The 27,038-nt window shown below is 36.3% G+C and overlaps 3 protein-coding genes across 5 annotated transcripts in view; 2 read left to right on the top strand and 1 right to left on the bottom strand.

The window, feature by feature from the left end:
- LOC131430141 (serine/threonine-protein kinase grp) overlaps window positions 1-6,028 on the top strand; it is a 38,384-nt gene extending 32,356 nt beyond the window's left edge. The window contains exons 6-7 of the mRNA XM_058594864.1: window positions 3,999-4,208; window positions 5,135-6,028. Coding sequence (XP_058450847.1) covers window positions 3,999-4,208; window positions 5,135-5,772 — 848 coding nt within the window. The 3' untranslated portion in view covers window positions 5,773-6,028. The remainder of the gene's footprint in view (window positions 1-3,998; window positions 4,209-5,134) is intronic.
- Window positions 6,029-9,750: 3,722 nt separating this feature from the next.
- Window positions 9,751-10,452, top strand: LOC131430142 (U6 snRNA-associated Sm-like protein LSm7). The gene is made up of 2 exons (XM_058594865.1): window positions 9,751-9,872; window positions 9,933-10,452. Exons 1-2 carry the CDS (start codon window positions 9,858-9,860, stop codon window positions 10,278-10,280), a joined length of 363 nt encoding a protein of 120 aa, XP_058450848.1. The 5' UTR covers window positions 9,751-9,857; the 3' UTR covers window positions 10,281-10,452.
- LOC131430140 (chitin deacetylase 1) overlaps window positions 10,359-27,038 on the bottom strand; it is a 71,413-nt gene continuing 54,733 nt past the window's right edge. For 2 of the 3 annotated variants that reach the window (XM_058594862.1, XM_058594861.1), the window contains exons 3-6: window positions 26,141-26,213; window positions 23,660-23,832; window positions 11,409-12,403; window positions 10,359-11,298 (exon numbers count right to left, since the gene is read on the bottom strand). In XM_058594862.1, coding sequence (XP_058450845.1) covers window positions 11,020-11,298; window positions 11,409-12,403; window positions 23,660-23,832; window positions 26,141-26,213 — 1,520 coding nt within the window. In that variant the 3' untranslated portion in view covers window positions 10,359-11,019. Of the gene's footprint in view, window positions 11,299-11,408; window positions 12,404-23,659; window positions 23,833-26,140; window positions 26,214-26,657; window positions 26,771-27,038 lie in introns of those variants that run through there. The other variant, XM_058594863.1, reaches the window with a different exon arrangement.

Genomic DNA, 27,038 nt, shown 5'->3' on the forward strand with positions numbered 1-27,038 from the left:
CTCTCGAACAAAAACGTTTTGAAAGTCTTGTGACTCAGCGTTTCGTTGATAATGCCATTAGTTGGTTTAATCTCATTGGTTGCGATATTGCCAATGCGTAAAGCTTTTTGATAATGCTATATTGATTGCTGGGTGCGTAATCGAGGAGGCTGTCGAGCCGAAGAAACAGTTTCTAATCAAGATTAGAGCTTATATTTTCACTCTGCAGAAGATCTCCACCTTTTCACGCTTTTCACAATAGGATATCGTATCCGGATGAAATTCGTATGGGACCACAAGAAAATCGGTTCAGCCATCTCTGAGCAAACTGATCGCTCAAAAACATTACATACGTACGTACATACACAATTTCTGATCTTGACGAACTGATTCGAATGGTACATAACACTCAACCATGCGGGCCTTGGTTCAAAAATAGGTTTTCACAGTGATTGTATAACTTATCTATATGAGAAAGCCAAGAAAGACTTTTTGCCATTGTTATGTGCACTTTGCATAATGCATATTTTCTATTTCTAAATAGAGATACCCAAAAAATACTTTTTTTTCTCAACTCTCAATGTTCTTTTGGATATGGGATTTTTTTTAGAAATATTCAAAAAAATACTGAACATAGACGATTTGAGCCAAAAAAATCGGGAATTTTTTGTCTCGCGCACCGGGAAAACCGGGAAAAAACAGGAAAATGAAATCAGCAATTCACTTGCCACCCTGAAGATTCTTAGTGTCAGTAGGATCCATAACAGTTGGGCTGAAAAGTTCGTATCGTTTAATAGAAACACACATTTTTTTTGCCAAAATTCGTTTTTATTATTCAACATAATTGCCATCAGAGGCGATACAGCGATTATAGCGATCTTCCAACTTTTCGATACCATTTTTGTAGTACGATTTGTCCTTTGCCTCAAAATAGGCCTCAGTTTCAGCGATTACCTCTTCATTGCTTCTAAATTTTTTACCAGCGAGCATTCTCTTGAGGTCTGAGAACAGGAAAAAGTCACTGGGGGCCAAATCTGGAGAATACGGTGGATGAGGGAGCAATTCGAAGCCCAATTCGTTCAATTTCAGCATGGTTTCCATCGACTTGTGACACGGTGCATTGTCTTGATGAAACAAAACTTTTTTCTTCTTCAAATGAGGCCGTTTTTTTCGAAATTTCGTCCTTCAAACGCTCTAATAACGCTATATAATAGTCACTGTTGATGGTTTTCCCTTTTCAAGGTAGTCGATGAAAATTATACCATGCGAATCCCAAAATACAGACGCCATAACCTTACCGGCCGATTATTGAGTCTTTCCACGCTTTGGGTTCGGTTCATCGCGTGCAGTCCACTTAGCTGACTGTCGATTGGACTCCGGAGTGAAGTGTTTCGTCCATTGTTATATATCGACGAAAAAATTCGGTTTTATTTCGATATAACAGCTCCAAACACTGCTCAGAATCATCAATTCGTTGTTGTTTTTGATCGATTGTGAGCTCACGCGGCACCCATTTTGCACAAAGCTTTCTCATATCCAAATATTCGTGAATAATATGTCCAACACGTTCCTTTGATATCTTTAGGGTATCAGCTATCTCGATCAACTTCACTTTACGGTCATTGAAAATCATTTTGTGGATTTTTTTTTACGTTTTCATCGGTAACAGCCTGTTTTGGACGTCCACTGCGTTCATCGTCTTCGGTGCTCATATGACCAGTACGAAATTTTGCAAACCACTTACGAATTGTTGCTTCGCCCGGTGCAGAGTCTGGATAACACTCATCAAGCCATTTTTTGGTATCGGCGGCACTTTTTTTCATCAAAAAGTAGTGTTTCATCAACACACGAAATTCCTTTTTTTCCATTTTTTTCACAATAACAAAAGTAGCTTCACTCAAAATGCAATATCTCACAAACTAATAATCAGACAGCTGTCAAATTTATACACGTATCTTTTGAAGGTTGGTACTAACTGAAAATGGTATGGATTTAATTCTAGTGGCGCCCTCTCATAGAAACGATACGAACTTTTCAGCCGATCTGTTAGTACTAGCCATGCAATGATTCTGTACACTAAGAATCGGCTGCGAAGTCTGCTGAAACAGAAAGCCCAAATTCCACAAAAGGAATCTAATGCCAAGACTTCTCAGTAAATTGTTAAAGAGAATCATTACTACGAGTACCGTAATAATCTAAAGAGAAAATAAACAAAGCACTGTGGACCTGATCTAATATTAATCGAGAAATCTAAAATACTTCCGAACGCAAAAAAAAATCCCAGTTGTTTTATACAACAAACCGATTAGTTCTAGCCCATATCAATCCAAAACACCAGTTTTAATCCACCTAGTGGTGTAATGATGCCTTTCTCATATCAATCGAACTATCATCTATAATACTGTGGTATTCTTCAAAATAATTTTCTTCGATTCTTAAAAAACTAACCGAAATCAGTTTGTTTGACCGTCTACTGATAAAAACTATCAATTGAAGAAGATTTGAGGTCGATTTAGAAATTTTTTTACGGTTTTTCGCCCTTTTCAGTGATGGTATAAAATTGTTAACACACTTTACCCCATATTTTTGTATCCGGAAGTCGGATCCGAATAAAATTTAGGAATTATGTATGGGACAACAGGACCTATCATTTGAACCTGTCTGTGAAAATCGGGCCCGCCATCTATGAAAAAAGTTAGAACACATATTTTCTTTTATTTTTTGCAAATTTTACCCCATAACTCCGGAACCGGAAGTCGCAATTCTTTTGAATCTAAGTTTGTGAAAATCGGTTCAGCCGTCTCCGAGAAAAGTTAGTGAAAAAAAAAACTTTACATACGCACATACACACACACACACATTTTGCGTACTCGACGAACTGAGTCGAATGGTATGACACTCCGGGCCTTGGTTCCAAACTCGGTTTTCACAGTGATTGCATAACCTTTTTATATGAGAAAGGCAAAAATAGTTGCTTCAAACCAAGACATCGCAAATTCAAACAAAATATGCTAGCTTTTCACTAGAACTGTTTGTTCCCAAAAAATGTTTGGGGACGGGTATAGCGTGATGGGTTAATCGAAAATTGTTATTGTTATTTTAATTAATACTTTTCTTTACGTTTCGGCCCTGAGCACAAACTTAGGTTTACCCCTAAATGATTTTAATTAATGTTAGAATTATTATTACAAGAAAAATAGGTAAAATTATTCAGATTTTATAATTTTTACAATATTTTTTCTCTGTGTGTGGCCATCATTTGATTCATTTGAATATAAACCCTACCAAGTGTCGACTCCATCTATTGGGATCGAAACTGTGTTAGTTTCAGTTAGAAGCGAAAACGTCGTTTCAAAGCATCTCTTTTCATTTAGTGTAGTCAGAAAAACGTATTTCAGCGTTTGGAACTCTGAGTTTTCAATGGCGGGATTAATTGTCATAAACCTCACAGGTTTTTACAAAGTGTTATTTTTGTTATTTTTCTAAAAATTATCACTTAAAGGAATCCTTCAGACACCTGCAGTCAACACCTCGTTCAATGAATCGATAAAACTCAAACCTTGAGGAACACATAAAAATGTCATCGAATAAACATCTGGACGAACCTTTTCAGCAGCCGCATGGAATATTGTGTACCGTTTGCCTCCGTGTCGCACTTTGTACTATTTTAAGGCTGTGACTGCACTGATAAAGGCCTGATATCATTCCAACACATCTCCGTGCTTCCAAGCTCGCTGCACTGTTTTTTGCCTTTCTTGCTCTGAATATTGCGCTAGAAGTTTTTTTTTTCTTCCCTAGAAATCCTATTGCCACTAGTATGAAAACGATACAAGTGGAAAACAAAACAAGAAAGCAACCACGAGAGCAATGCCGAACTTTGATGATTGCTGATAAAGATGATAAATTAATATGCTTGTAACATGGTTTGCGATACTGATATCGAAGTGTTTTCTGTTTTTTCCTTCTTCCTGTTACCGATTTCGGTCGTGTCACTTTGCTTGGTCGACGCGGGGCTCTAGAGCTACCCTGGGATCAACCATCGTCGGGCTGTCCGGAGTATCTCTGCTGGAAGGAGAACAAATATACGACGGCAACACCGTGGAGCAAACTGGACACGTTGACTCTTTCGCTGCTAAGGAAAATCCTGGTACCGAATCCGTCCCAGCGATTAACACTGGACAAAATACAGGACCACAAATGGTGTCAGATGCAGTTTAACCATCAGCAAGGTAGGTTCTTACAGGCACACACAGCCATGCATGACTATTTCGTTTAGTTGATGTTTTTTGATGCGTTCAGTTATTTTTAACAGTGAGCAATTTGTTAATTTTGATAAAAAAAAACAGTTTTTATGTGATTTTCAAGTGATAATTACTGAATTGCCAGTGGTATGATCTTATGGAAACGAAACATCGATGAACTTATCCTCATCATCAGTTTACGACCTGCATCTGCCCAGTCTTGGATCAGGTACTGAGTGACTCTCAGTCTCTAGAGATTTCGATACCCTGAGAGTACCTCTGTACCTAACCCAATGCCGTAGGAATAAATTTTCTCTTATCCATGTGATGACAGAAGAATATCAACATGACGTCACTCGTCGGCCGGCCACTCACCAAAGTAATGTGTCAAGTGATGAATTGTTGTTAGGTACAAAAAAACCCCTCATTCGTTTATGCTTTGGCGCTTTAGCTGTATGATAGAATTTAATATTTCATAAAGCTAGATTACCAAAGCATGAAAGGTTGGGATTAAAAAGCAAACGTGATTGAAAAATACAAGGTTCCCTAAATCAGTAAAGCGTATTCTAATGATCAAGTATTGTTATTTCATTAGTGTTTTGTTTTTAAATTATCAGTTCGAGTTCTAGTTTTAGTTCCCCTTAGTTATTTTTGCCTGCCTGACGCCCAGAAATCGCACATTTATTGGGTCTTTGGTGATTTTAGCTGTATGCTGACAATCACCGATTGCATATAGCTTTATCACCAAAAACCTAATGAATGCTTTTATGTTCCGCTTTAGTTCGTTTGTGCGCACTTCTGAGATTCGTTATTTGATAAACACTTTGTGCTACTTTCGATAATTTGTCGCTTTACACATCTTTTATTATTGTTTTGAAAAAATTCTAACGTACCTTCTTTTTGTTCTCGGTTAGGTCTGTCGGATAATAGTGGAAATGGACGAGACGCGGTGGACGGTATAGCGTCTCCCCGGTCCAAGCGTCTGTGCTCGAACCAAGATCTATCCACACCACTGGACGATTCTACCTCGCGCATGTGTCAGTCGCAACCAGTTCCTACGATCATCCATACGGAAGTGAACGGAGTCGAGGAAGCAATCGAAGCTCGCAATGGATTCTGCTTCTCGCAACCGACGATGCTGGATGATCTGATCCTGTGCACTCAGCTAAACCCGACGCAATCGGTCGGTGCGACCCAGTCAAATCCGTTCCAGCGGTTGGTACGCCGTATGACACGTTTCTTCGTTTCGACCAAGTGCGACGAAACACTGAAGCGTCTTTCGTCTACATTGGAAAAACTTGGCTACAGTTGGAAATCGAACGACGAAGCTGTCATCACTATTTCAACGATCGATCGTCGGAAGCTGCAGCTGATTTTCAAAGCGAACATTGTGGAGATGGATGGGAAAATTTTATGCGATTTTCGGTTATCCAAGGGTTGCGGTCTCGAATTCAAACGACGCTTCATTCGGATCAAGCAGAGCTTGGCCGATATTGTAATGAAGGGTCCGGTGACGTGGCCCATTGCCATTGCGACCAATTCGGTGCCTTAGAAGTGGAAGCTGCCATTTATTTCCCTTTGTTGGGGGAGAACTGCCGTTCTCACTTGAGAATTTATTCGGAATCTGCGTTTACCGCGTAATGTGGATTGGGATTTGAAATCGTGTTCCTGAAATGTACGTATACGGTATTCAGTTTATATGCTAATAATAATGCGAGTGATGAATTCAGGATTTTTGTTTTTTTTTCATTGTTTCCTCTAATATAAGTAGATACTCGTTCTTAAACATGAAATCAATAGTTCGAGAAAATAAATAATGCTTTGTATAAAAATCGTTTTCTTGTTTTCTACTTCAGTAGTTACCGTTGCAAAAGAATTCATTTTTGGAAGTCAATTTACCAAAAAATGACTGCTAAAAATCCCACTCCTGTCTTGTGTTGGTTCAATGTATGAGGCATTGGCCGTACGAATCAGTTGTATGTTCGAGTTCATTCTATGAGAAACGGTTGGGTTCCCACAGTTTTCTTTTATTTATAATAGAATCGTTTCCCCATAAAAATGTGCTAGTAGATCGTTGTAATCATCCCTATTCTGTATTTTGTCGAACGAATGTAAAAATTTGAATTCTCTCATTCGATCGAGTGATGCTTTTGTATGGAAAACTCGAACTCTGAATTTCAGTCGTCGGGCCAATAATGCCTTGTTTTGGCATCTCTTCGCTCTTGTTCGCTAGCGATACACAATGTAAACGTCAATCCTGATCGAAACGCTTTCATAAGCTTTTAGTTTGACGCGATTGATGCTAATGGTGCAGAATTGTCCGATGACGGCCCGACGTCGTGCTTAATCAGGCAGATGCGGTTCGACAAAACCCTGCAGTGATCTGCAGATTTACAGGCAAATCCTAGGACTAAGAAGTTAGGTAATCGAAAATTATTTTACAATGTAGACGGTATGTTTTTTCCCGTACTCGATGACTATTCATGTTTACCGTATCAATTGTGTTTCTTTATAGAATTTTGTAGAAAAATTTGCGTGAAATTGTTCGTAATGTAAAAATTTGCAGAATTTTTGTAAACTAAAATTCGTATACCGGAAATTCGGTTATTTCTTATGTTCACCGAAAGTTTTCGTCAAAGAAACTACCTAACAGCGAAATAGATCTTAGTGTGTACAGCCCTGCAGCTGAATTTTGGTGGTAGAAGAGATTTATCACAATTTTCCTTAAGAGAAAGATGTCTCGCTTTACAAAGCTGCGTCCTTTCTTCTCAACGGATTCAGAAGCACAAAATTTCATGAAAGAAAGGAAAATTTCAGATATATCGCCTATTTTCTTAATATGGAATTCCTGTCAAGTTCAACAAGAAATTTTTTGACACTTGAGAAAGAAACAGAAAATAATTTACTCTTCCACGTTTCTGCGGAAGAAATTCTGAGACAATTCTTTTAGTGATAAAATGCAGCAAAATTATTTAAAAAAATATTACGTAAGAGCAATGGAGACATTATTTGTGCAATATTATAGTTTTGACTTGAACGTTTTACAAAGAGTAAGTCATCAAATATAAAATCAATCCGGTAAATGGTGAAAAAAGTAAACAAAGAGAAACTGTCATTTGCAGTTAGACTCTTTTGTCGTGGGACTGTCGATATTTCGGATGCATAAATGCTTGACAGAAAACTATTACTATCTTGCTAGATCAACCCTCCAATGCGATTCCTCTAGTAAATGAAAGAACGTCAATAAAACCGGCTTTTGGTCATTTGAAGGGGAAAAAAATTTAGTTGTTTTTACCTCCAACTTTCCACCAGGTCGTTATCTGATTGATGTCTTTGATAACCTTTCCCTTTGCCTCTAGTCTTCTCTTCATGATTGCTCAGTATTTCTCAATAGGGGGCAGTTGGGTGGATTAAGTTTTTTCGTAACAAACTGGACCCCTTTCTCTGCATACCATTCTTGAACGACTTTGCTGTACTGACAGTTTGCCAAATCTGGCCAAAATATTACGGGATGGTCGTGGGATCGAATGAACGACGAAATTCGTTTTTGGAGACACTCTTTTTGGTATAGTTCCGATGTCATTGTCTTATTTCTAACAAAAACTTTCGTTTTTGCCGCAGCTGCAAATGCCCTGCCAAATCATAAATTTTCTTGTAAATTTGTCGGCAAAAACAAATTTAAAGTTGGCTGGATCATCTCCCGAGCCTTGACATAGGTTTCATCGTCCATCAGAAAACACCCATCGAACTTGGTCAGCACCTGGTCATATAGTTTCGGAGCACGACCACACTATTCTGTTTTTCTGACTTGATTCCTTCCCGGAGTCGAGTTCTCCTCACGGTACTATGGGCAGCACCGAATTTTCTGGCCAAATATCGGTCCGACGATTGGCTTGAGGCTTCCGAAGCGTCATCAATGTTTCCTTATACCGTTTGATAACGCGCCATACGGTATTTCTGGGAAATTTCAGCTAGCCTAGATGCAGACCACAATGTGCACAATTTTTCTCTTCTTTTGGCTTTCATGTTGATTGTTTACAAAGTACAGTCGATTTGCGGAATGTCAAAAATCTTACGTGAAGCTGGCAAAATTCCGGACACGTGGGCGCCAAGAACTTCCAAATCCGTCCACCAGGAGCGCCACAACATGAGCAAAAGTTTGTTCCAATTCTTAATGAAGCAAGCTTTAATTCGAAAATTATTTAATATTAAAAAAATATATTTAATTAAATTTGCAATCTAACGCAAAACTAGTTTTAACCTTACACGCCATCTATGTTTTATTATTTGAATCTTTCTTAGGATGACGATTGAATGTTACACAGGCTCTTATGGGAAACTTATATAATTTCATTTATAGCGACGCGGAAACTCGAAGCGAATACATCTATTTTTATCTCATCCTCATGGTCAATCTATCGAACAGAGACAGAAGATTTCACTCTAACTAACAGTTTTCGTTCATTAGATGACTACTGGAGCCGTTACCCTATAAATAACTGTAATGTTCGCAAGAAAATTTACTTATTTTAAGTTCTCATCAAGTAACAGTCGGGGGGTAAGTAAATACTGCAACAGACAAATATTTCTTGGGAGAATTTGTAAGCATGTTTCTGTTTCGAACTCCATCTTTTCAGTTGATATGCACTTTTTTCTGTGTTAACAACCGTATTCTTCTTCTTCTTCACTTCTGGTGGCGTCACCTCACTTGAGATGACGCCGATTGATGGCACAGCGATTTAGCTATATTGCCAGTTAGCTTTCGTTTATAGTCCAATGGATTTTCTTTTCACTGGACTACAAGTGAAACCCTCGCTATGTGACAACGTGGAGTCACCGAAGTACGGATGAAAATCCTTTCTTTCTCGCGAAATACTCGAATTTTCACCGCACTAACACGATACGACGTGTTCACTCGTTGAGGGTTTCACCGGAAGTCGACAACCGTATTCAAAACATATGCGATTGTTTACAAACACGACCTCTTTGACACAAACTTTATTTGTATTCGTATTTGAATATGTAATTGTAAAGAGAAGAACATCTTAAGGTGCGCTTCGCCGTGGTCAGGTGAAGTTCGCTGCCTATCCCAGGGTTTCACGCACTTTACCCAAAATTGTGAGAGAACGGGGAAGAAAATGGAAATTCCAGGAATATACGATTCTAGATAATAGTTTAATAATAGTTTAATTTTTATAACAATTTTATTTTTAAGGTAGCGCTTCGCCGTGGTCAGGTCGAAGCGAAACAATTCAATGCTTCCTCTTGCTTTGTCGCCGAAATTGGCCCTTACACGAGAATTATTTTTGTCATTAATGATGACTAAATGATGATATTTCAAATTTGCATAGAAAACTCGTCATTACTATACCGTACACGTTCGTTAAAATGATATGAGTTTTTAGTAATGACACTTTTAATGATCGTGTAAGGTCCGCTTTTAACCCCTCATTCCTTTATTTCCATAGTTCAAATGCAGAAGATGTTAATCCATTGGGCTGGCTTTTAGTACAAACCGCCGGGTCTAGATTGACATAAGTGTCTAACCTCAAATTAAATATATAAACAAAAACAGTTTTGCTTGCACGCAGAAAACGTTTACTTATAAAATTTTTTGATTCTTCGTTTGATTCAGTTATGGCGGACAAAAAGGTAACATCTTATATTGTTTTTTCAAAACGCCCAGATACTAGATTCGCGTTCTTTCATTAGACTGGCACAGTTGGTCCTGGAGGAGGTAGCGGCGGAGGCGGCGGCGACAATAAAGAAAAACGACGAAAGGAATCTATTCTGGATCTTAGTAAATATCTGGAGAAAACGATACGTGTTAAATTCGCCGGTGGCCGGGAAGCAGCTGGAGTTCTAAAAGGGTACGATCCTCTGTTGAATCTGGTACTGGACAACACCGTAGAGTTCTTGCGAGATCCAGACGACTACAAGCTTGCCGAAGAAACGAGGCACCTTGGTTTAGTCGTGTGTCGGGGGACTTCGGTAGTGCTAATATGTCCCCAGGAGGGCATGGAATCGATACAGAATCCATTTATCACTCAGGAGGGCTAGTTGGTTGGGTTGAAATAATCATTTCACATTACAAAAGCATTGAACGTGTTGTCATCACAAAATGATAAACATGTAAACTTTAAATTAAACCATAGGTAATCGTTGAATTTGTTATTATGAAGCAAATTACAACATTCATGATTTATTCCTAAATATATGTATAAAGCATTAACACTAACAATGCATTTCAATAATTTTCTAACCCTAAATTAGCTTTGCACTTCTTCAGTCCACATTTAATTGTTTTCAGTTTTGTTTAGAGAGCTTCATTGTTTTAAATACTTGTAGCGCAAAACGACAGTAACGAATAAATTATTGTTGCAGTTTACATAAAAATCAAAGCTTTAAGAAGGCTTTTTCGTTGATTTTGTGCTCCTAATACTAACTTATTTGCAAAAATCACTTCGTATTAGTAAAATGTTGCAACAAATGAATCTTACAAAATATAAATGTAAAACAACGTGAAAAGTTAGAGGAAACCAATCTTTATCTATCTATACAAATAAAGGATTCGAAGAATTACAATTACATTCGCATCGAAATTTTATCACACGAATAAAACATTAATTTGATTATTAATCATTGATTCTACCGAATTTTGGATATGAAAATGAAATAAATACAGTACGAAAGATGATTTTCAGGCATTTTTTGTAGTTTTAGTGCTGGATTCGATTTCCTCAAAATGAAAAATTATCTTGTTATTCGCCATAGCAAACAATCTTGGTGGTTCCTATTTTCAATCGAGCCCGAATTCGTTCCTAATCCAGGGATACTGCGCAGGACATTCGTTACAGGTGAACAAGTACCGGTCTTGCTGCAGTACTCGGCTGTGCAGTTTGCAGGTACGAGGTAGATTACATGCGACCTCATTTGGATCCAACTGCTTCGGTTTACAATGCCACGGCTCGAAGTGACCGAGCTGGTTCAGTGGAGTTGGGTTGCGGATCCACTCGATTGCCTGATTGTTGGTGACAAAATAAACGTCCGGATGTTTGTGCATTTCATCCAAGAATTTCTGAAAAAGAGAATCCATTATTCGAAGGTCTTCACATCGATTACATTCACATTTGAATGGGTAATTTTGTTATGAAATCACATGCTTGCTATTTGGAATAGTTTGCTTACCAGGAAAGCTTCTAGATACTCGGGCTTCCGGAACCAGGTCGAGTGGAAATACAACCCGTAGGGGGCTCGGTTTGAGTGGTAATGTCTTTTGAAGTTATGCATAAACATCCTGAAGACATCCTCTCCGTTCATGTGTGGCGGGCAGGTGTCCACCATCCCACAAGTGTACTCTCCGGCTTCCAACTGGTTCATGACCATCTCCCAAATTCCCGGATAGCTTCGGGAAGGGCAGAACTGATTGTTTCCGTTACATGCGTGGGGCATCTTGTAGTCCAATGTGTATGGCCAAAGCGGAGGATTCGAGAACGGGGCAACCATCGAAGAGTCGTACACGAATCCAAACTCTTTCATCATCAGGAATTGGCGGTTCCAGCCGACACGCAAAAACGGTACTCGCATTCCCCGTAGTTCCTCCATTCGAACATTAGAGAATCTGTTAATAATGTTCGCCTGACCAACCATTTCATCGAACCAATCCTCTATGGTAGCATTTCGGGACCACCATTCTTCTGGCCCTCGGTGAGTGATGGAATGAATCGCAATCTCGTGCTCATCGTTCCACATCTTTTGAACCTGCTGATAGTTCGTGTATTGATGGGAAACGAAGAAAGTTGCCTTGATCGGACAGCCATTGGGATTCTTTCTTCCTGGAGTAAAGATTTTCTGCGTATAGAGTTCCCAATTTTCAAAATTAATTGCGTCATCAAACGTCAGCACAATCATCTGCGGTGTCTGAGTTTTCTCCAGTCGTGAGGGAATTATCGTACCATCCTTGGAGCAGAAACATTCGGGTAGCTCACAAACCGATAGATCGCAAGGATCCGCAGCATTCGGATCGTTTTCCACGTCGCACCAACCCTCGTCCGATCCGTCAGGGCAATCAATCGATCCATCACAGAAATACTCGTTCGGTAGGCACGTTCCGTCACCACAGCCCAGTTGTGAACGTTCCTCACATTGGGCGTTATCCAGCAACGGTTTCGGGACACGGGCCTCTGCGGATTGATACAAGTCGTAAAGTGTTAGATGTAATGTTAGAACGGTTTGTTAGAATTATATTTTGTATCTTCGTATTCATAAATTATTTCTGTTAGATAACCAATATTAGCTATGTATATGTTTCACTCATTTCAATCAAATATTTTTATCCAAAAACAATTTCGAAGTTGTAAGGAATTTTTTATTCGAAAATTTTTTAACGTGCAATAAATCAGTTTTTCGCTGCTGTGACAAAGATTGACATTTCCGGAAGAAGCGTGACGTATTTTATTGACAGTTCTCTAGCAATAACTGAACATTATTCCAATACAATCGCCCAAAAAAATTTAAAAAAAACCAAGGTGATGCGCAGTTCGACTCATCGAAGCGCTATGACTGCTATGAAAAATGCTGGAAACAGCTCTAGTGCTAGTTGTACAATACATGGAACTGTCGCTGAAAATTCTCCGGACTATTTCGGATTTAATAATGAGCAAACTGGTCGGGTCATCAATCAAACTATGACATCCCGAACGTAGCAATCGCCGTTATAAAACAAAGAGAACAACAGTGCTTCTAACCTGCTACCTTGAGGAACTTGATATTCACACGTCATATGATTTCGAACGGACCATCGAAGAAACTCCAAATACTCAGAACGTTAGTCCTGACGGTGTGACGTCCGTATCAACCTAAAATTCGTGTGAACTGCTAATTTCTTCGTTTTCCTGTTTGCCGAAAAAGTGACATCCAACATCGAAACCGAAATCAGAGAGAAATTTTACAATTTTGAACAACTGATTTCGAACGATAAATCCGTTGGATTTTTCTGTGATAGCGGGGAATTCCAATTCAAAAATAACAAAAATACAAATTATGAAATAAATTTGGTTAGTACTTTCATTCCTATTGTTTTTTTTTTTTTTTTTTAAATAACTATTTATTGGAATATGAGTTAAAATTAAATTATTAAGATTTAAATTGGGTGTTCAGCCACAAGTGGTGACTTTTCAGCCCTGTTATATATATATATATATATATATGATTTGGTTATTACCATGAAGACATCATTTGCTTCCGCAATTCTGAGATTTTTGTGTAGGGAAAATTCTAAACCTACTTGTATTGTGTAATGGGGAAAGGAACTTATATACTAACTTACTAACTAATACAGAGAGCGAATCGATTCAATTGAAGATTGCATCGATTTTTGTCGGAATTTGCTTATAATATTATGTGACATTACATCTAATGGTTCTATATTTGTGAGTCTGTGTAACTCATTTGTACTAAACCAGGGAGGACGCTTCAGAATCATTTTCAGAATTTTATTCTGAATCCTTTGAAGCGTTTTCTTCCTGGTGGAACAACAGCTTGACCAAATTGGTACCGCATAAAGCATGGCTGGTCTGAAAATTTGTTTATAAATTAACAATTTGTTTTTTAGACAGAGCTTAGAATTTCTGTTTATAAGAGAATATAAACATTTAATATATTTATTACACTTTGCCTGGATTCCTTCAATGTGATCCTTGAAAGTGAGTTTTTTGTCATACGTTAAACCTAAGTATTTAGCTTGATCAGACCATGTCAATTCCAAGCCATTCAATTTGAGAATGTGATTATTGTTTGGTTTAAGAAAAGAAGCTCTTGGCTTGTGAGGAAAGATAATTAATTGCGTTTTTGCTGCATTTGATTTAATTTTCCATTTTGACAGATAATCACTGAAAATATTTAAACTTCTTTGTAGGCGACTGCAGATCACTCTTAGATTTCTACCTGTGGCTAACAGACTTGTTTCGTCACAGAATAGCGATTTCTGACAACCAACGGGTAGATTTGGAAGATCAGAAGTGAAAATATTATACAAGATTGGAGCTACACTCGAACCCTGCGGAACACCGGCTCGTACGGGTAGCAATTCAGATTTACAATTCTGATAGCTAACCTGAAGAGTACGATCAGTTAAATAATTTTGAATCATTTTGATCAAATAAATAGGAAACTGAAAATCAGACATTTTTGCTATTAAACCTTTGTGCCAAACACTGTCGAATGCTTTTTCTATGTCTAGAAGAGCAACTCCAGTGGATAACCCAGAAGATTTATTTGATTTTATCATGTTCGTTACTCTGACAAGTTGATGAGTAGTTGAATGTTCATGACGAAATCCAAACTGCTCTGGTAAAAAAATTGAATTCTCATTTATATGAGTCATCATTCTCAACAAGATAATTTTTTCAAAAAGTTTACTGATAGAAGAAAGTAAGCTAATTGGGCGATAACTTGATGTTTCTGCTGGGTTTTTATCAGGTTTTAGAATAGGAATTACTTTAGCGTTTTTCCATCTTTTTGGGAAGTAAGCTAATGAAAAACACTTGTTGAAAATTTTAACCAGGAGTCTCAAGGCAACATCGGGAAGATTTTTAATAAGAATATTAAAAATTCCATCATTACCAGGAGCCTTCATGTTTTTGAGTTTCCTAATAATTGATTTAATTTCATCAAAATTCGTCTCAATAATGTCATCGTGTGATAACACTTGGGTTGAAATATGATCATACTTCAGTGAGACTTCATTTTCAATAGGACTCACAACGTTTAAATTAAAATTGTGGACACTCTCGAACTGCTGAGCTAGCTTTTGAGCTTTTTCACCATTTGTAAGAAGTATTTTATTTCCTTCCTTGAGAGCAGGAATTGGTTTCTGAGGTTTCTTAAGAACCTTAGAAAGTTTCCAGAAAGGTTTAGAATATGGTTTAATTTGTTCAACTTCTTTAGCGAAATTTTCATTTCGCAAAAGAGTAAATCTATGTTTAATTTCTTTTTGTAAATCCTTAACTATGTTTTTCATAGCAGGATCACGAGAACGTTGATATTGTCGTCGACGAACATTCTTCAACCGAATGAGCAGTTGAAGATTGTCATCGATGATAGGAGAATTTAATTTAGTTTGAGCTTTGGGAACTGAAAGATTTCTAGCTTCGATAATATAATGATTCAAATTATCAATTGCTGTGTCGATGTCCGCAGAATTTTCTAAAATAGTTTCATGATCCACATGATTTTCAATGTGAGATCTGTAATCCAACCAATTAGCTCTATGATAGTTGAAAATAGAACTAATTGGATTAATTATAGCTTCGTTGGAAAGTCTGAATGTTACTGGAAGATGATCTGAGTCAAAGTCAGCATGTGTAATCGGTTCACTACAAATGTGACTTTGATCTGTTAGAACCAGATCAATTGTAGACGGGTTTTTCACGGAAGAGAAACAAGTAGGATTACTGGGATGAAGAACTGTGAAGTAACCAGCTGAGAAATGATTATGAAGTATTTTACCATTACTGTTATTTTGCCTACAATTCCACTGGACATGCTTAGCATTTAAGTCCCCTATTACGAAAAATTTCGATCGATATCTTGTAAGTTTTTGCAAATCGCCTTTAAAGAAATTTAATTGTTCGCCGGTGCATTGGAATGGCAAATATGCTCCAGCGATGAAATAAATTCCATGAATGGTTTCAACTTCGATTCCCAAGCTTTCAATAACTTTAGTATTGAAAGAAGGTAAAATTCGATGTTTAATTTGCCGTTGGACAAAAATGGCAACTCCACCACCCATTCCAGTAAACCTGTCGAATCGATGAACCACATAATGTGGATTACTTTTCAATTTTACATTTGGTTTAAGAAAAGTTTCTGTCACAATGGCAATATGAATTTTATGAACTTTGAGAAAATTATAAAATTCATCTTCACTCGATTTCAAAGATCGAGCATTACATTTTAAAATATTCAAATAATTATTTAACATCACTGTTAAATTTTAAATTCATTATAATATTATTTGCAAATTTCCATCCGATTTGAAATGCTTCAAAAAGTGATGAAGTCGAATTCATTTGGATGATCATTTGAAAAAGTTGATCTTGTAGGTAGATCATTTTATTTTCAGTTATATCGCCTAAATCGACTTCATTTAAAGAAGCGAATGGCATTGAAGGAATATTTGTAGGTAGACTGCCATTAGAAGAAGATGATTTGGTCGGTCTACCTATTAATAAATTGTTTTCGTTAGAAGAAGAACTGCAAGGCGGTCCTGTGTTTTGATTACAATTTACATTAGAAGAAATAGGTGATAGATTTCTACCTAATATACCAGCATAACTGACATTAGAAGAAGATGATGACGAGGTCGATCTACCTGTCAATAAATTGTTTTCGTTAGAAGACGAATTGGCAGGCGTACCTGTTTTTTGTTTCGAAGAAATCAGTGCCTTAGTATAATTAGGCGTGGCATTTGTAACGGTTTTTTGATTTTCAGGTATGTTCTGTAAATTTAAGGTCGTTGATTTGACTTGTTGTCGAAGCGAACGAGCGTTTAAAATTTTTTCCCTGACAGGACATTTCAAATAATTGGATTTACGATTTCCATTGCAATTTGAACATGAAAATTTATCAGTGGTTTCGTTCATTGGACAAACGTCTTTCGAATGCGAATTACCACAATTCAAACACCGTATATCCATATGACAATTTTTGGTTCCATGACCGAAGCCTTGGCAACGACGACATTGCGTTAAGTTTGCAATACGATTATGCCGTTTATAATGTTCCCAATGAATTTTAATGTGGAAAATGAAACGTACTTTTTCTAAAGTTTTCAAATTGTTTACATCACTTCGCTTGAAGTGTATTAGGTAAAGTTCATGGGAAATTCCAGAGCGTGGTTTAGAAGTACCATTCGCTCTTTTTTTCATAAGTATTACTTGGGAAGGGGCAAAACCAAGCAATTCTTTTAGTTCATTTTTAATTTCATCAATACTTTGATCATTTGATAATCCTTTCAAGACAGCCTTGAAGGGTCTGTCTGATTTTATATCATATGAATAAAATTTATGAAGTTTCTCGGACAAATATCGAATAAGACGTTCGTAATCTTCCAATCCATCCACCAAGACTCGACATTCTCCTCTTCGTCCGATTTGAAATGAGACTTTTACTTCCGGGAGAAAAGTAGAAAGCTCAGTACGGAATGCTTTGAAGTCGGAAATCATCACCGTCACTGGTGGCATAGATTGATGTTTCTTCCCAGAACGACAAGCGTCCATTTTGGGAATTTTTGAAGAATTTTCTTCTATGTCGCTACAATCGGATTCAGGAAGAATCTCGTAAATATTGTTAGACGGCATAGGATCAACGGAAGGGAAATCCGTCCGTTGTCTTTTATTTTTACATTCAGATTCTATAAGATCGTGAATGTTATTAGTAAAATGTTGAATAACGGATTGTGATTTATTCCGTATTGAATTATTTTTAGCCTTAGGCTTGTTGCCTTTCCGGTTGGACGCAGGCATTTTTGAAATTAATGAAATTTTAAATTAAATTAACTAGGCTAAATTAGTCTTCGATTAGACTCCTAGCTAGCCTTAAAAAAGGCTGATTAATTTCTTAGTCACTCTAATATAACTCTTTGTATCACTTAGTCACTCTAATATCACTCTTTGTATCACTTAGTCACTTAGTTAGTGATTCAGGTAGCCTTGAAACAGACTGAAGCCTTGAATCAGTCTCTAGGTAGCCAGAAAAAAATTCCAGGAGCCAAGAGCTATACGCGTGCGGTGCGAACGACTGTTCAACACCGACTGTCATTCCTATTGTTTGTATTTCCCATTGTATGTCATATAGACTAATATTGATAGGTCGTATTGGATCTGCTTCTGGGTTGTAGATCAATATTCATCAAAAGACTCAGTTAAAGGATAAATCACAAATAACAGACATCCAAGTAGAGATTTCAATTTGTGTAAGAAATTTAACGGTTGTTTTAAAACAGCAAATTAAATTGGGGTAAAAAGGGCTAATACTGTCATTCCCATTGTGTGTGTTTGGATCGCTGAAGCTTTCTACGTAATATGGACCACAATTAATAGGTTGTATTCAATCTGCTTCAGGAATACAGTTATTTGTGATCGTTCTGATATATTTACGAACATCAGAAGAGTCCCTTTTTATTCGACAAATTCGTTTTTTGGCAGAGTTTTACTGTCAGTCTACGAAGTAAAGTCAGAAAAAAGTAAAAATTACTCAAAACGGGCATGATAGTAAATTTTACGGCTATTTCAACTGTCAACAATCGATTCTACGGTAATTTTTTTCATAAGAAATACCAACGTCAGAAACTTTCTTGGCATTACGAGCACAGACTAACAGACAGGACACTCAAATTAGATTCTTCAATCATTTTAACGGTCATTTCGAATATTCCTTTATTTGGGACAGTACTCACATGTGTCATGATGGCGCCACGTTACCCTATCAAAAACATCCTGTCCGTCATCTAGACTGTGTTTATTTTTTTCATTTACCAACAGAGTTGCCATTCATACAGAATTACCTGTAATGTATTGATTTGTATACGTCCATGCGAATTTCATGCAGGATACAAATTTAATACATATTGCCAAAACTATATACATAATTGTGCCTACTTCTCATCCTCCAACGCAATACAAAGACGAACCCGTTTTGTTACAATATTTACTTACTTCTGGTCTGTCGCCACTTAATTTCGGGTGAAAACTACCAACACAATAAAAAATAGTCTAGATGAACAACGTTGAGTCAAATAAATGGTTACCTTCCAACATCGCGAAAAAGTTAAATATATTATCAACGTAATCCAATAATTTATTGTGACGATTCATTTTCCATATTATAATGAAATCAGGCATCCCTGCAAGCAGCTGATCGGTGTTGACAAACGAGGGGAAACCAACTAATAAAAAAACTTGTACATAACACAAGGGGTGTACAGATAGTAAATAGTTCGCGCAGTACAATATAGGTGGAACTAGTGCATCACGAAAAATTATTTTTATAAGAATTTACTCATACTGTCATGTCTGTTAGTCTGTGTTACGAGTCTATCAGCTGTCTCCAAACTATTCGAAATAGTTGTCCGCATTGTTATTCTGTAAGAAAAGTTATATATCTAATTTACATGATTTCACCTCGACCTGCATTTCGAACGGAGAAGAAAGGGCACAAATTGACCCACGTTATCAGTTCGAATCAATAGCGGCCCTTACACGATCATTAAAAGTGTCATTACTAAGTAATGACACTTCTGCTCAAACGCTCGTCATTACTGCATTACTGTACATCATTACTTTTTAGCATTACACGTTCATTATTAATGATGAGTATTTGTAACTACTCCAGCAATAACAATAGCAATATTTTTATTTTCGTTTAGCTGAAAATAAATTTGATTTGCCATTGAAACGTTAAGGTTAATGAAATATTAACAATTTAAATCTACACTTTGTCATTTTTTCGCGTATAGTTCTAAAGATATTCAGCACTTCCACAAAAAATAAGAAGAAGAAATAATGTTGGTAATGATGGAAAATCCGGAATTCCATCATTACTCGTGTCATTACTGAACTCGTAGACCTTACACGATCATTAAAAGTGTCATTACTTTTAGAACTATACGCGAAAAAATGACAAAGTGTAGATTCAAATTGTTAATATTCCATTAACCTTAACGTTTCAATGGCAAATCAAATTTATTTTCAGATAAACGAAAATAAAAATATTGCTATTGCTATTGCTGGAGTATTTACAAATACTCATCATTAATTATGAACGTGTAATGCTAAAAAGTAATGATGTACAGTAATGCAGTAATGACGAGTGTTTGAGCAGAAGTGTCATTACTTAGTAATGACACTTTTAATGATCGTGTAAGGGCCGCTATAGAGTCGCAAGAAGTGTATTAAACATAAATAAAACCAGGATATTACTTTTTTTAAACTACTTTTTGACGAAAACCATGAAAGGCAGAATAGTCCTTTTTGTTATATGCATTATTATAAACTATATAGGGATTAAACAATATAGGGATTAAACATCGATTGTGATATTACAATTATCATGATATATGAATTTAAAATTATGAGAAATCACTCTAATTGGATTAATTTTGAGCATTCTGAACATAAGGTTTTTTCGTTGTTTATTGTTCATATCTTCATAATCAGATTTTGGTTGGAGGCGCATAAAAAACAGTGAATCAAATTTAATTCAGCTCGATAGTTTTAAAATCGTTGTGAAATTTGTACCTTGTATCAAATTTGTAATTTCAGGAACTATACTGTCTTTTTATTGTTGATAGGAAAACATTATGGATTCATTCAATGTTTATAATGTCGATGGCAACAAAGTTTCAACTAGTTTACTTGAAAATAAATTATTTTCAAGTTATGGAAAATAAGTTATTTCAGTATGACATTACAACGTAACGACAACTTATTTTTAACCGACATAGAAACTAGTAGAAACTGGGCTTTTTGAGTCACGCAAGTGGTTGGATGTTAGTAACAATAACTCAAATATCCCAAGTAGCATGTTAAGTTGCTGTTCGTATTTTTCTACTGATTGTGCAATTTATCAAGTTAGTTTATATCACTATTCTAGTAACTGTTGTGTTATGGAAAAAGCGTAATTTTTCTGTGTTGTGCAACATACTTTCAAGTTCATCCGTTATTACGAACATTTATTCACAACGATTGTGCAACTGATACAAAAACTCATGCGTCGATCACATCACAAAGGCAGTAATAAAATCAGCGAAAAAGAATTGTGAAACTCGTGACAACTACTACGTAATGTAAACAAGAAAAGGAATGACGTTTACAAAAACATGCAAACTTAACTTCTAATGAATAAGTTTCACATTTGATTTTGAATACAACGGCTCTTAACACAAACATGGATCTTGTTAAATAATCTGTTCATGAGAAATTATAATGCAACATATTGTAAAATTGATCTTTTGTGTTTTTGTAAATGAAAAATCGACAACGAACTGCATTTTTATGGTGAAACATGTATTCGTACGCCCGAAATGTTCAAGCGCCTTTGAATTAACGCGTTTTTTGATGAATATTTCCAATATGGCTTCGATGGTGACAATGAGTTGAATAGAAAATGGTTCACCCAACGTAATGATATATATTATCTAAATAACAGGAAACATTAACATGTTAATATTTCGGAAAAAAATGCTCTACGTTTTGTTTTTTCTATCAGTTTCAATCTTCTAGTTGAATTAAACAACAATACAGTATAGTCATTCATCTTAGCGGGCCCGACTTTTGTGATACGCACTGCAGGTATTATTTTGGTAAGTCCGTGTGCTGGAGTTGCAAAAACAAGTTGCACAAGCGGTAATATATAACTATGGGAGTAAAAAAAAAGTGATGTCAGGTCTGCTTTTTTTTCGCGAGATGAAAACCGAATACAAATTATCTGATTGATTTTTGTTTTCATTGCGTATATAATGCTGTATTCCTGCAACTTTTATGATAATAATCTCATGTCTGCAAGTTTTGCGTTCAATTCAAACAGATAAATCTTGCACAACTTTTCTGCAAGTTTTGAATTTTATATCAATATTTTTCTAAAACTGAAGAAAACTGCACACACTGATCTAAAAATTCATGAGGCAGCAAAAACAATGCGGACTCTGCAGAAATATATTTTTACAGAAACGTTATCAATTCGGCTTAGCCTTTTATGCCTTGCGGAGAGCATCAATCATTTCACTAATTTTTCTTCCACAGGTGATTTATAGCAATTTCGACGTATACTGTGTCCGGTACAATTATGACAGCCGTTTGGAAAGTTTTTGATAAGTTGTACAATTGTTATAGTTACTCTCGTTTTACAAGACGATGTGAAATTTTTTGTAGAGCTTCTAGTGAAACATTAACAAGTTGGTGATTTACAGCACAATGGTTTTAGGTGATTTTTTCGGTAGTATTGTGAAACTTAAAAATTATAAGTTGCACAAACAATTTTTATATATATTTCTAAACATATCTAACATAAATAACATCTTGAAAGTTCAATAAGTTACATTTGCTACTTGGGATCTGGTTGCAAACTAGTCACAAATAAGCTAACATAACAAAAATTGTTACTTGGGTAGTGCGTTTGTTGCGGGAAAATGTCGGTTTAATATGGAGTCCACATCAACTCGTTTGCGGATCGTACGTGTTTGAAAAAGATTTACTCGGCTTGCGCTACGAGATCTTTCCTGTCGAAATCTGTTGGATCCGTACGCTGACCGATGTCACCTGTTAGGTTTTGATACCCTGGGACGTCGAAGAAAGATTTAACGAACTGTATTTGTGGCGGAAATAATCAACGGTGAAATCGACTCTCCAAAGATCAGGTTTCTTATCGAAAATTTTCTCTAAGCTGTCAGGATCTGATTTGATTTTGATGAATTGTCGCATACATTCGTTCAAAAAGTGTTTCGTGTAACGACTTCATAATTTGACCTTAGATTCATTGAAACTTTTATTGCCAGATGGAATAAAAAATAAACAAGTTTGACACATAGTGAACGATCAACGAGATGTCACTTTTTAATATTTACCAAAGCTCTTCATTGTAGCTTAAGCAGTGTGCCTTAAAATTATATTATAATATTGAATACAAAAAAAGCTCTTCATGGTAACATCGAGCAATTTGATGTTTCTGTGATGAATTAACGGATGTAGTGAGTAAGGATATAGTTGTACACGAAATAAAAGTGTGGGCGAACCGCAGTCAAATTTGTTGGGAGTCCAATCTTAAGTTAATTTAATTATGGTGAATAGCGAAACATCCGAAAAAAATTGCGAGACAAACAGCAGTTGATGTTTCATGATTAAGGTTCTACTTACAACCTTTGAAAAACATCCATAATTGAAGAATCCAAAAGCAGTTTTCTCCGTTACTGCTAGGTGAATTTTTAAGAACAAAAGGATCAGTTCATTAAGAAAAATTATCCAAATAAACTGATATTTCTCTTTTAAATTTCCGTTCAACGACAGTTTAGAAAATTGCTTTTGCGTTTTGAAACATTGGCTGTTTTCCTACAATTGCAATTTGCCCCATAATTGTGGTCCTTGTTTTCAACAAAGTCCTGCTAAAAATGCTCATGTCCAGCAACTACTCCAACACCTTCATAATTTGATTAGACCATATCAACTGTCGAAAAGGTTATGTTCATTTTACGAACGGGTTGTTTACAGGGTGCGGCAGGAAAATAAGCAAACATGTATAAATTTCAATATGAAATTGATTTGTGTAACCAATGGCTTGTTTCTGTTGACAATGAATTTGTTTATGTTTATTGTCAAGTGCATTACAGCATCGGAATTGTTCGTTGACGTTACACGATCAGATGTTGGAATTAAACTTTTAATTACCTGCTGTGACTTCACAGTTATCGACGTTCTGCTTGAAATCGCATATCTGCCGTGTTACATCGAACATCAAACCTACAGAACACTTGAACTCGAAAACCTCTCCGTCCAGGCAGAGATAATATTTGGCGCACTCCGTGCTGGTCCACATCTTATGAATCGGTCGTTCAGGATTCCTGTGAATGATGGAAATAAGGATTTATATAGGAAACTTACTCAATCACTTCATCTATGAATTAAGTACATTTTTCTTTTCTTCCAAAACGCGCAAAAAGCCGAAATATATTACAATTTTTTGTTAGAAAGCGTTTCTTCTTTATGATCGTGATTCAGGCTATTGAAAGTTGGTGTTTTGTGAATCTTAGAAATAATGTAGATAACACAAAATTAGATAATTTTTTCTACGAGTTTTCTTGGGTAATAAAAGAATTTTACAACTATTAGCATATAAAGTAAAATGTTGTGTCTTTTTCAATGTAAATTTCAGCTAAATTAGTTGTACAGTTAAAGAAATGATTCATTTTCACATGCTTTTGATTGTCATTTTAAAAGAATTGCGACGCTCCTTTTATGTGCATTTACCGAGACGTGAATTTACATTCTTTATATTTTTCGTAGTGTTACTACAAAAGATCTCTGGAACGGAAGCCTGATGACCAATCAACGCTTCGGAATAGTAGAACGGTTTTACAACAAGTTTGGCAATTGATCGAATTAAATCATGTAGCTGTTACGTTTTAACCGTTTTCGAAAATTGCTATTATATTAAGGAGGCTTTATAGTAGTATTTTGATAATGATAGAAGATTATATTGACCAAATGTGAAGCTTCCCAACTGATCACATTTTCCTCAGTTCGATAAATATTCGGAAAAATAAACAATAAACGAAGATGAACAGAAAAGTTACCAAACTGTGGAAACATTCAAAATTAGGAACGGAGATCGAGGAATTTGATGTGTAGTGCGTAATGAAAGTATTAAAAAAAAAGTTCATCAGAAATACCTTATGATAAAAAAAGAACCGGAATTTTCATTTTAAAATTCCCGCGCTTGTCCAATCGGTAAAATTTTATTCTCTCAACGTTGGCAACACTTTTATACACATTCTGTCAAATTTTGACGCATATCGTACGATTAGTTTTTGTTTGGCGTCTATACAAAGAAGTTGAAAAATTTTCGTGTGGCGATTTTTATAATGAATGAAAATTTAGAACAACGTGCGTGCATCAAATTTTGTGTTGCACATGGATTTAAGTGTTCCAAAACGTTGAAAATTTTAGAAAAGGCCTTTGGTGAATCGTGTCTTGAAAAAACAACACTGCAGGCATACGAGTGGTATAAACGCTTTAAAGGTGGTCGTACAAGCTTGGATCGTGATGAGATTCCTGGCCGCCCAACATCTGTTACTGAAGAAAACATTGAATCGGCGAAGCAAATCGTAATGCAAAATCGTTCTGTACCGATTAGAAGGATTGCTGTGTTGTTGGGTATCTCTTATGGATCAGCCGAACACATTTTAACTGATGTTTTGGGTTTGAAACGCGTCGCTTCTCGGCTGGTGCCAAAAAAGCTGAATTTCATTCAAAAACAGCGTCGTGGTTGTGTCGCAGTTTGTGGCCAAAAACTCAACCAATATCATCAACCAAGCATTGTACTCTCCAGATATGGCTCCGTGTGACTTTTTCCTCTCCCCAGACTCAAATTGCCATTGCGGGGAACGCGTTTTGAGACTATAGAGACCATAAAAGAGAATTCGCTGCGTGAACTAAAGACCATACCTTCGACGGCCTATAAAACTTGTATGGAAAATTGGATCAAGCCAAGGGGAGGACGCTTAGAACAATGTGCCAATCACACATTAACACAATGCGTTGGTGCATTTATCAATATTGGCACTTTCGTTTTCATACAGTTGCACAGTTGCGGCACACAAAGGGCTCAGTTTTGACAAGTAGCTGTTTCATGGGGCACAGCGTGGCACACTTAGACTCGCAGTATATCACGTGTTTTTTTAGAGGCACAATATAGTTTGTGTTAAGCGACTCTCCCCTTGGATCAAGCGTTGGTATGCATGTATTGCCGCAGGAGGAGAGTACTTTGAAGGCGATAATAAAGAAATTTATTAAAAATTGAAATTTTGCGTTTTTTAATAAAATTCCGGTTCTTTTTTGATCATAAGGTATATTGATAAGATATTTCAGAAGTAAAATAAATACAGTTCATGTTCCTAAAGTTAAATCAATCTCAAAATGTATGATTCTAAGCGTGGCAATTCTATTGTTCGCAAGTTGTCAGCTCTAAAGCAGTAGTTCTCAAGCTTCTTAGCCGTAAGTTTCTTGAATACTTCATTTTTTTTATTATCAACACTTAGATTTATTGTGCGTTCCCTATGATTACTTCGTGGCTCTCCAGTAATCAACGGACATAAGATTGAAAATCGTTGCATTACTCAATTGTTTTGAATTATCAGACCAATAACTAACCTGTAAAATCGTCCATCTTCGAAACAGGGAACGGTGTTCTTCAGGCTTCGCTTCACAAGATTGTCGCCATGCACTATGGATAAATATAGATGTAAAAAAACGAAAATTATATTGATGCAAACGAAATGTTTATTTGAAAATGTTACGGTATACGTAATTTCACAAACGAATACCCAATATACTACCAATAATTAAATTGAATAATTATCGTGCCAAGCTTTTCTTAAGGAATTGATTTTAATGTTTTCGTATGTGCGTATGTTTTCATTTTGCACAGTTGCAACATTTGGAGTGAGGTTTTGAAGTTTCAAAATCGAAGAGATTACTGCTAAAACAATTTACAAGATTCCGCAAAGTCACAAGTTATTGGTTGAAAAAAAAAACTACAGACCAGGTGCAAGATATTTTAATTAAGGTAGCGCTTCGCCGTGGTCAAGTCGAAGCGAGACAACTCACTGCTTCCTCTTGCTTTGTCGCCGAAATTTCACTCTAAATTGCAAATTTCTCCAATACTAACCCGATTCACGAAAAATCAAAAACATACGATTGTAGGTAAATGATTTTACTATGCATTTGGCGAAAAATATTAGTTAGAAAGCTTTTCTTTCGTGAGATTTCGTGCGAGTTTTGTTAAACCTTTTGTTTTCTTTTTTCCATTTCTCGCTATAAACAACTCGCATATGTAGGGATGTGCTACGTTTTCAAAAAAGCTTCAAAGCTAGTAGCGATGAAAATCATTACTGATTTCTGGTTCTACTGAAACATGAATAGAAATTATTTTACAAAGTAGTAACACTTACTTACATTTTCTACTCATCTTTATTCAACGTTTACACAGAGAGAACGGACAACGAAAACAAAAGAAATGTTGTTAGCGTCTACCGCATGTAGCATTTTG

The sequence above is a fragment of the Malaya genurostris genome, chromosome 2 (assembly GCF_030247185.1).
Source record: "Malaya genurostris strain Urasoe2022 chromosome 2, Malgen_1.1, whole genome shotgun sequence".
NCBI lineage: Eukaryota > Metazoa > Arthropoda > Insecta > Diptera > Culicidae > Malaya > Malaya genurostris.